At 38.3% G+C, this 10,536-nt stretch overlaps 1 protein-coding gene across 6 annotated transcripts in view; it reads left to right on the top strand.

Moving 5' to 3' along the window:
• Window positions 1–459: 459 nt before the first annotated feature.
• The window catches only part of cfap46 (cilia and flagella associated protein 46), a 55,684-nt gene continuing 45,607 nt past the window's right edge, over window positions 460–10,536 (top strand). For 4 of the 6 annotated variants that reach the window (XM_008430424.3, XM_008430425.3, XM_008430420.3 and 1 more), the window contains exons 1-13: window positions 460–782; window positions 856–971; window positions 2,112–2,249; window positions 3,429–3,493; window positions 4,167–4,331; window positions 4,780–4,903; window positions 5,335–5,429; window positions 6,123–6,278; window positions 6,430–6,529; window positions 6,877–6,975; window positions 7,739–7,929; window positions 9,158–9,383; window positions 9,563–9,680. In XM_008430424.3, the coding sequence (XP_008428646.1) occupies window positions 734–782; window positions 856–971; window positions 2,112–2,249; window positions 3,429–3,493; window positions 4,167–4,331; window positions 4,780–4,903; window positions 5,335–5,429; window positions 6,123–6,278; window positions 6,430–6,529; window positions 6,877–6,975; window positions 7,739–7,929; window positions 9,158–9,383; window positions 9,563–9,680 (1,642 nt within the window). In that variant the 5' untranslated portion in view covers window positions 460–733. The remainder of the gene's footprint in view (window positions 783–855; window positions 972–2,111; window positions 2,250–3,428; window positions 3,494–4,166; window positions 4,332–4,779; window positions 4,904–5,334; window positions 5,430–6,122; window positions 6,279–6,429; window positions 6,530–6,876; window positions 6,976–7,738; window positions 7,930–9,157; window positions 9,384–9,562; window positions 9,681–10,536) is intronic. The other 2 variants (XM_008430421.3, XM_081616296.1) reach the window with 2 other exon arrangements.

Genomic DNA, 10,536 nt, shown 5'->3' with positions numbered 1-10,536 from the left:
TGATGACAATTTTCCAAATTTTTTGAGAATATAAGTGAAAAAAGAATTGACATGTAACTGTTTTAAATAAAATGTAATAAAACATTTTTAAAATTGTTCCTCCTTTTAAAGTGTTTTCATATATTTTGACAGATGCTGTTAGAGTAGTAAAATTCAGAATGTTGCCTTGTTGATGATCAACATCAACAAGATTAATGTTGATGAAATATCAACATATTTAATGTTTTCTTTTTTCCTTTTTTTCCCTTTTCTTAACGTATCTATAAATTCAATAGAATTCCAGATGCTCAACCAGGACAATAACATTTAGTTGCACTGTAAGTGGCATGAATGGTGACACAGATGAGAGAGATTGAGACAGAAAGAGAAAAAAGAGAGCGAGAGCTTTATGGCCTTTTCGTGTGCCGTAGGTGAAGTTCGGGCAGGACAGTTGTTGCTATGTAACACGCCTCTTAGCAACGCTTCCCCAGCAACAAACTAACGAACGGTTGGAGATGGGTAACACGCAAAGTAATCGTTTAGTGCAGAACTTGAACAACCGTTGATGTATTTAGTTAAAAACCGACAACATTATTATTGTTTCGTATTTTTAGAAACTTTTAGAAAGAAACTTCAAAGTCTTGACGGTTAATTTCTAAAATCAGGTGCGGGTGTTTCATTTGATAATTAACCAACTTCAGTCCAACTTCAGCACGTGTTAAATTAGCCTCAGCGTCTACACTTTCTCCATACAATGGAGTTCGATATTCGTGAGCATCTAGCGAAAGCACAGGAGAGCCAAGGTTTGTCATGCGAATATGGAAAGGTATAGAAAGTGGGAGATATAAGTTCACGGTGTTTGTTTTACATTTTCAGACTTCGAAGCTCTTCAGTCTGCTTACCGTATGATTAAAGACATGACACCAGCTGAGGCTCGCGGACCACGCATTCCTCCAGAGCTATACGTCATGTGTGCGGAAAATGCTCTACAGGTGAAGTATTTTACTACCCGCTGAAATAAAAAATTAACAAAAAAAAAACGTGCAAGAATTTAGTGGAGATTGTTCCCCTATTCAGACAAGCTTTATGAGGACGTTGATTTCATTTTCCAGCGGAACTTGGCACATTTTCACACTTTCAAAAGAACCAACAACATCTGCTTTAATTCCCAATGGACCACTAAATATAGATTGATCACCAATTAGAGTAAATATCTTGTTAGCATGTTGGTATAAAGGTGTGAAGTGTGAATATAGGATCTAAGAAAAACACCAGCTCTGAAGTTTCTCACAAAATGCTTTGAGAAGTGCTATTTTATGTTGAAAAGAGCACATAACTACTGAAGTGTCATGCAAGACATGATGCTGTGAGCACCCCTCAGGACTGAAAGATTTGCATCTGACTGCAAATGATGTCAAGGTATACATACACTCCTGCTATAGTGAAATAGCATGAGACTCAAGGAGGAACAAAGGTAGTCTGATAAAGTAAAGACTTTTTAAAATAAGTTTGGTTCCTTTAAAAATGTGTTTTTCTTGAAGATTTGTGGAGTAAAATTTTGATAAATCTTAAAAATCCCAGTGTTAACTAAGATTCACTGAATTTTAATGCAACACTTACAGTTGTGATCATAGTCTGGGAGTGTTTTGTTCTTGTAAATGAAGTCTAAAGTTTGTTTTTCTATGTTTTTAAGCAGTCCCATTGTTGTTAGTAGAACCCAGCTCTGCTGAAACGTTTAAGCATTCGATGTTGCTTGTGAAACTTTGAAAAATTAACTGTTTTGAGTAAGAACAAAACATGTCAATAATGAAAAACAGGAATATTTAGTTATCTTTTTTTCTTCACTATATCATAAAGTAAGTTTTCTGTCAACTTGTAATCGCTTTGACTCTGACAACACTTCCACTATTGGACTACTTGTTTCTCACAAAACGATTCTTAGCAGAAAATATGTAAATATAAACATAAACTTTACAAAAGGCGTAGGTTGATATCTCTTGACTGCACTGCATTGATTTTACAATTTAAAGTTTAAACAACATTTTCTGATTTTCATGGTTTTCTGAATACATATAACATTAAACTTTTTGGCATTTGTCCCTGAGTGTTCCTCTTCCTCTTTCTTTTTTCAGATGGAGCACGTGCAGATGTGCTTTGAATGTCTAAATATGTACTTTGAAGGTGATCCGCCTCATGACCAATTTTTCTGTCGAGCTCTCATGTGCCAGGGCCAGCTGATGTCTCTGTTTGTGTCTCCTGCAAAGAGTGTGGTGAGGACAGTAAATTGGGCACATGACTATGTGTGAATGTTTGTTTGGTGACTATGTGTGGGTTTTTATTCCAGAGTGATATAGATGCAGGGTTTATCTTGAGGTACACCAAATGTAAGCAGGACCCGATCAAGATGTTTTATTTCCAATATGCAAGTCCTTTATGACTGGCCATTAGCTAATACCAAATCCTAGTGGGATACCAAATGCTTAACAATGCAGTAGTCTTAAAGTGTAGCCAAATGATACAGTATCTTTTATCAGTATGAAGTGTCTCAAGCATCTGTTTTTCTCAACAGGGATTTATATTGTGTAGCAACAGAAGTTTAGTGCATAGCAGTCTAACATTAGCATTATTAATCTCTGTTTTGAGATGCCTCATAGTCGTGACTCAGCCATAGATAATTGCTTATAACATATTTCAATGTGGTTCCATTCTGTCATGTTCGGACATAACTTACATGAATGGTTGTTTTTCTGCTTAAGAAAATCTATCACTTTGATATTGGTGTTTGTAAATTTAATGACTGGTGTTCCAGCTGTCTGAGCACAAAGCACCAGTCATGACAGACAGGAAACTGCAACAGCTATAAGAGTCTCTCTTTCAGAGTTTTACAAACAACACAGTTGAAAGTTGCTTCTCTGATTTTAGAGGTAAAGACAACATTAAATCGACTATACCAGAAGGTTTTAGTAGTTAACTTTTAGGGACTCCGATACCAATAATTTAAAAACACAGGAACCGCAGGCTGGTACTGGGAAATGGATCATGAATAAAATAGTGGACACTTTTACCTTTTTAAAACCCTTATCCATTATTATTTTTACTTCAGTTTAGAAAATGTGTAGTATTTTTCTTTGAATATTTTGTTTGTCTGCTATTGCGGTGTCCAATGTCGGTGTTCAAGGGAAAATGTCCTGCAAGTTTTAGTTGTTCCTTCATTCAACACACTGGCATCCAGTAAATGACTCCCATCTTCTCTGAAACCTCCTAATTGGTTTAATTAGCAGGTTAAGCCTGCTAATTATCGGTTGAATTTGATCTGTTGACACATCAGCAACACGTAGGACACAAGCCGGTAAGGACTGGGGGTTGGACATCTCTATTGTACGTGTTTTTTAGGTTTTCTTATGTGACATGTTGACAGTTCCCTATTTTGCAATTATTTTATATTTCAGAAAGATATCAAGGAGGCTGCGAGTGATTTTCTGAAAGCAATTGAAATTGCGAAGAGCGACCCAAGGTATGCTACCACTCAGAAGTGTTCAGCCTTCTAGTTTCGGTATGCTCCTCATCAACAGTCTCTCTGAAGGTTTAATTTGTAAACTGTTAAAGCACAATACTGAACTATTGTTTAGAATCCATTCCTCTCAACGTTAAAAGTAACTTCAGAAAACTGTGCAGAGTGGGTTAAAATAAATATAACAGTAGAAGCTGTAACTGATATGTTGCCTTCTTGTTACTGTGAAAGACTCTTTGCAGACTCTGGTCAGCCTTTGTGAGCAACCGCTGCTGGAGCTCCTTGCTAATTAACTCATAACCTGTCAATAAACGGGTCGAATGAGTATTACCAATTAACACCAAAGGGAATACATATCTAATACATCCAGCTCAGATTAATGCACTACGCACTCTCTAGTGAATAAATTAGAAGCACTCAAACACCCTTCTCACTGAATTTTCTCCAGAACAGCTCCTTGAATTCAAACATGCCTCAAATTTCACACAGTTTCTTGTGCCTGCTCCTCTGGCTCATTGAGCCATCATTAATGCACTCGCATTTAGAAATTCACAGGGCTTCTGCAGACACACAAGTCTGAAGTGAGCTGTACTAAAAGATGGAATTGGTGGCAAGTGTATTGTATGAATAATTCAGTGTTCCGTTTGTTTTCCTGTATATGGTTTGTGTCTTACAGCACCCACTTCTTGGTCTTCAACACTTCAGTTCTCTACTTTCAGGGAGTGCGTCCTCTCCTTCAGCCTGGACTGTGTCAACATTTGGTTCCCTCCTTAAAGCAGGTGGTAAAAGGTTTGGAGGAGGTGGCTGACCAGGACCACAGCTGGAGGGCAGAGCTCATGATGCAAGTGACTGACTTCACCAATATGTCCAATATATATGCTTTTGAATCCGACCACACTCATGCACAATTTATTGAGATGACACACCAAGCTGTTTAACTAGCTCAGCCTTCTGGCGTCCCCAATTACTGTACTTGGTTGTCATTTTCTATTTATGAAGAGGACAATCTGTTCTGATGCAAGCTGTTAAATCATGTTTTCCTTTTATGCCATGGGTCCAAATGTTTGTTCCATCTTTGTTCGGTGAAGAAAATGTTCCATCCATGAAAAACGCCAAAGCAAGGATATCAAAAGCATCTTATACCAAACTAGCCAGAGTAGCTTGTGTAGCTAAATACTGTGTGTCCTTGCAGCACAATTATTTTTTTTTTGTCAAAATCTGATAAATAACTTGGCAAACACATATTAGGATTTTAATACACTCATAACATTTGCCCTTTTTCTATGCAGACAGTTGGTTAAATGTATTTTGGATTCTGGAGAACTGGAGGACGCTGCATGTTATGCCAAAGTTACTGAAAAGTTCATCAAGTCACATACGCCATATCTCTATCCAGGCTTTTATACATTACAGGTAAGCAGATTATTAAAAGTGGAGTGGTTAAGTTGTTTTGTGAGATGCTTCTTGCTCTTACTTCTCTTAGATCAACAGATGAAAATTGGCTGTTGTGCCAACTCGGACATGTTGATTAACATACATTGTACCACCTTGATCTTGACTGTAATTTCTAAGCATCATGATACTAATTTGTTAAACTTATTTGAAAAACAGCTGTACAACACGACTTGGGAAAAGAGAAACATGTTCTTTTTTCACCAACTGTTGAGCAGGGGTCCCATTTATACGTGTGGTGGTGCTGTAACATCTATGTTCTTTATTTTAACCAGAAGGGAAAAGACGATCCTTGGCTACAAATATTAAATCTGATAGCAATAATAAGGTTTTGTAATATTACACCTTTCAGTCAAACATATTGTGATGATGGGATGTCTTCTTCTCTGTAGGTCCAGGAGAAACTGTTACAGGATGACAAGCTCCATACAATCAACAGTCAATGTACCAGCTTGAAAGTTATTTATGAAATCCAACAGTTCAAAACGTAAGAATAGAGTTTGTCATTTTGACAGATCTGGAGGGGAGGGAAGAAGAGTGCATGGGCAGACACAGTGCAAGGAGGACTAAGTAAAGGGTATAGGGATTTTATATTTAGTCTTTTTCCATTATTATCCAGATTTAAAATCTACTGAAATCAAATTTCATTCTTTTCCGCACTGCTCTGGATCCATATAGAGTCTGCTCCATCTGCTGCTGCAGCATAGGTTTTATAGCGTTTTCGGTTGGAATCCCAGACAGTGTAGACACAGGTTTCTTTTTCAAAATCAGTGAAAATATCACCCATATACAGAAGTAGTTGGTGTTAACTCTTCTCTCAAATAGGAAGAGATTAATTTGGCTTGCAGCTTAAATGTTGGCATGATGATTGCATTAAGTGAAGGCATAGCCTATCATCTCCTGTGCCACCATCTAGTGCATAACCCAACCCCCACTCCTTTTCTGAAGGGCATGTACTCAGCATGTCAAAGCTCCGTATGGCTCTGGATTTCAGCAGTAAACGTAAGCAGCATTACTCAGGCGATGCTCCATATAGTATTTGTTTGCATTGGATTTATATAATGTATGGTGTGAGTATATCACTCGCACCAAAAAGGGGATGAAGGTGCTAAATGTGCATGGTCTTGGATGCATACATGTGGAAATGCACTCAGATCTTCAGCTCTCTTGATGTTTGCAGTGGGTGGAAGGAACGAAATGAGAAAATGCTGACAGAGGAGGATTCTGTGAAGCTGAGGGAGATTTTCTCTCTCCTTGTGGATTCAGCCAAAGAGAGTGGAGCACCTGTACATTCTGGCTCTGAGCAGATCCCAACTCCCATCCAGCCTTGTGACAGGTTCGTGACCCAAAGTGTCCCAGTCAAATCCCCTTTGTTCCTAAACCTCCGCCTACCAGAAACCTTCTCTTTAGAGGACGAGCATGGCTCAGATTACGCTATTCAAATGTCGTGAATCATATAAATTATGTTTTTTATCTGGGATATGCAGGGTTACCTTCCTGCTGGAGTTGGCTCTGCTGTCCTTGCAAGTGAAGGATCAGGAAGTAGCTGCTGACTGTTGGGAACAGCTGAAGTTGGCGGAAGAAGTTGTAAGTGTCAATATTCTTTTTAAAACCTCAGGCAAGGAGAAGTATGTGCAACTGTACAAATTGGAGAGACGTGGGAATTTATTCATAAAACCAAATTCAGCCGTTCAGATGGAATAAATTATCTTAGCTTGTGACAAATAAAAAAGAGGTCACTTTATTACTTTATTGTGGAATTTGTTTAATAGGAAAGAATTCTGTTCTTTCAGTCATTCTACACAATCAAACATCACTACATCGGCACATTCCTTTAATGACTAGAATGTTAATAGAAATTTCTGATCTGCCACCTCATGCTTTGTGCAGTGCTGAGCAGTAACCCAGGCTAATTGACTCTTCTGTCTTTTTAGAATATTGACCAACGCATAATGATGGAATGTGTCAACTGTGAAATTAACCTTCTGAAGAAAGGAGCAAAGATGAATGACTACTCCAAAGCCAGTGTGGAGGTGCTAAATCATCTATTGCAGTTATTATCCATGGATTTTCACTGGTTATTGTATGCAAATGGCCCATTGTCTTGATGACTCATTCTCTATTCTGAGGATCTTCATTTGTAAAAGTGAATCCTGAAACTCTTCAAAGCCAGTTATGTCTCTTTTATGCAGTAGAGAAAAACATCAGTTCGTAGGACCCCTCCTTTTTATACTTTGTACAACCCATCCATCCATTTTCTTACCCCCTTTTCCTACCTTGGTCATCTAAAGAAACCTGGTGGGTTGAGGTAAAGACAAGAATGCACAAATTTACCCAGGACTCTGGAACGGCCCAAGATCCCTCCCTCTGTGGGTTCCAACCTTGTCAAATGTTACAGGAGAATATGTGCTCTCCCATTTGGAAAAGTGACAAAGGATTAACAGCAGGGTGCTACGCTTGGCACTGCTGGCGTTATATAAAACAACTATTGAAGTAGAAATTTCTCCTCACTGCATAAAGTGGTCAAGGCTGAATATTTATAAATTATTTCATTGTCGAATTCAGCTGCTGATTTATTATTCAGTTTTACACATCACTACCAACGGTGCCAATAAGTGTAGAGTTACCTCCGTCACGTGTCCATTTTTTTCCCCTTTGGAAGAACTGACCTTATTAAAAATCGTCTTACTTAGCATATTGAGCTCAATTTAATCCAGATTTAGTTGCCAAATGATGGAAGTGCTGTGCTGTCATTGCCAGAGGAGAAATCCTCAATGTGCAGGTGTTCTCCCACAGGCCCGCCTGAAGGAGATAGAGAAGCTGGATCAGTGGCTGGAGGCTGCAGTGAAGGAAGGGAGGCCCCAGGCTGCGCAGGCGTTGTGTGCTTCCCAGTGGCACCTCTGCCTGCCACTCCTGCAGCACAACCTCAGGAAATGCATCAAGATGCCGCTGATCAAGTTGGCCCTGGTTCTGGAGTACACACAAAGGTTTATAACCTCCTCCAACTCACAGTCAGTTACACCTGCAGTGCCTTTTACAGCAATTGGCAGAACTTGGTAAAATGTATTGACGGCTTTAAAATCAATTGTAGCTATAGAGACTTGGTGACCCCAATATGGTGCACCCAGCTGGAGTTCTCCAACATACAGCCTTGGATAAATATATACATTTTTTTTTTTTTACCTTGCCATCTTGATCCTTGTGTGTGGTGGAAAGATACCATTTGGTTACTGTTGAGGTTATTTTACAGAGTTCAATAACTGGTCCAACTGTAGACAATTGAAAGCTGAGGTGAGTAGCTGTTTTCTTGTGGTCACTGTGGTGATTTATATAGATCAGCATACACCAGGTTTTTTTCTTTTTTAAATGCCCTGATATTTTAAAGTTTTCATGATGCTTTGCACTACGAAAAGGATCCCAGGGCCTTTGGGAAAGAAACTTCACCACAGCATCACAAATCCTTCAAAATACTTAGCAGTAGGCATGAGTTTGTTGCCAAAAAACATAATCTTACTTTAATCTTACTTAAGGTACCGGTAATAGTTTTAATGAAGTTTAATATGGAGTGTGGCAAACTCCAAAAGTTTGCAATTGGGGTTTTTTCTTGCATGCCTCACAAATAGCTGGTTATTATTGAGAACTTTTGTTTTTCATGTACTTGAAATATATAAAATAAAAAAATTTTAAAACAAAAAATATATTAATTTACTACCCAATATGATTTTTTTGTATGCCTTGCTTGGCCAGTCCAGCTGTTTAGAAGGGATCATTATCCTGTAGTGTCATATTTGGTTTTTCTTTCACGCTGCTCCATGGAACAACATTGATGTCTTTCTGAATTACTGTCACATCATATGTTGAAGGGATAACATTTTCATAGAAAGTTTTTTTAGTTAAAGTTTAACTACATTTTAAATTAGCTTTTAACTTCAGTAAAAAAATATATATCTTCTCATGTATTTGTTTTATTAATAATTTATTCATCATGAAAGATTGCATCAGATTTTTTTTGATGGGGATTAAAGATATATTTTGGTCAGGTTTTTGTTCTGCAGTCGTCAGTTCTAATTATTTTGAGTTTAAGCCAGCAATTTGTCACTTTGTGTTTATCAGAGAATCAACATAGTTCATTAATATTTCAGTTTTGAGAAGCAAAACTGCCACAGATTTTCAGTTCCCCAAGAAATGAGCTGTTGCTGAACATTTTTTGTACAGTATGTCGCTGGAGATGCGGTGCGAAGTCCACTCAGAGCTGGCAGCAATAGAAGAGGAGGAGGGGGATCTGAAAGCCACTCTGTCCCACCTAGAGAAAGCCCTGCTGCTGGACAATGGGACATACGGAGAACGCCTGTCATCTGCTCTTCATCTCCTGCAGCTCAGACGGACCCCCTACCTAACACCTGCCTGTCCCCTGGACAAAGCAGCTAAGATTATGCAGCAGGTTTTCTCCCCATCTGTTTCATTACTTAGCTCATTACTGAAGGTGATATTTATCAAGTCTAAATTAAATGCCTAATAGCTTTAATTCTGCTGGGTGTAAGAGAAGTGGCCCAGGGGACGATAGAAAAAGCAGCTGACTACCAATTAAACCTGATTTCCAACTCTTCCTTTCTTTTTCAGGTTAGGGACATTCCACCCCATCAAAGCACAGACCGACGTCCCCTTCTGGTGTCTGTTGGTCTTCTTTTGGCTCCCTTTGACTTTCAAACGGCCCTGGATGCAGACCACCACACAAAATGTACAGATGTGTTTTCTTTGATTTCACTCTTAAGTAATGTGCTTCATTGTTTTGTGCCCCTCCCCCTCAACTTCTCAGGGTTTTATTTTAAATCATTATGTTTATATCCATTTTACCCCGCATGTAGATCATCATTTATACTACAATCAAAGCTTTTCACATGTTGTGGGGATAATATCAGTACTAAAATCAAAGCAAACAAATAATTAAAAAATAGATAAAACAGTGCTGGGCTACAGATTCTTAAACAGTTTTAGCTTATACGTTTTTTTTTGACACTGTTATTCTCCATTATTTACAAAAAATAGTCAGAAACAGAGTGAGGCAGATGTAGAAAACTCATGGAAACAAATTCAGTGACATGATTTAGTGAGCAACACTGGGCTTTTGCTGTACCTCTGTCATTTTCTCTGCTAATTCTTGAACAGCCAATCTGCATAGATAAAACACAATTGAACTTTTTTTATTCACGTTTTTTTATTACCAAGAAGTGAATGTTTGACAGGAGAAATTAGTTTTTCCACAGAACCTATTATGTTATGACAAATCTGTATTGAGGTGTCTCAGCACATCGTATCTATACCAGGGATCTTCTGTCACAGACTGTATACACCTAGCTTAAATTTTTCAATTCCCTCTCTGAGAAAAAATATTAAATCCTGAAAACATGTTGCAATACTGCATCACTGTTTTATCTTGCTTGAAAGAAGAGAGCTTTGCTTACTGAGCGCTTATTTAAAATGCACCTGGAGGGAAGGTTACAGGACGTGATGCTGTGGCAAAAAAACGGGCAGAGTTGCTTACATGCAAACTAGAAGCTGGTTTACAGTCCAATGTAGACCAATGTATCTCTTGT

Source organism: Poecilia reticulata, chromosome 15, assembly GCF_904066995.2.
Source record: "Poecilia reticulata chromosome 15, P_reticulata-male-v2, whole genome shotgun sequence".
NCBI classification, from domain to species: domain Eukaryota; kingdom Metazoa; phylum Chordata; class Actinopteri; order Cyprinodontiformes; family Poeciliidae; genus Poecilia; species Poecilia reticulata.
The sequence above is the reverse complement of the archived record's forward strand: the minus strand, read 5'-3'. Positions and strand labels throughout refer to the sequence as shown.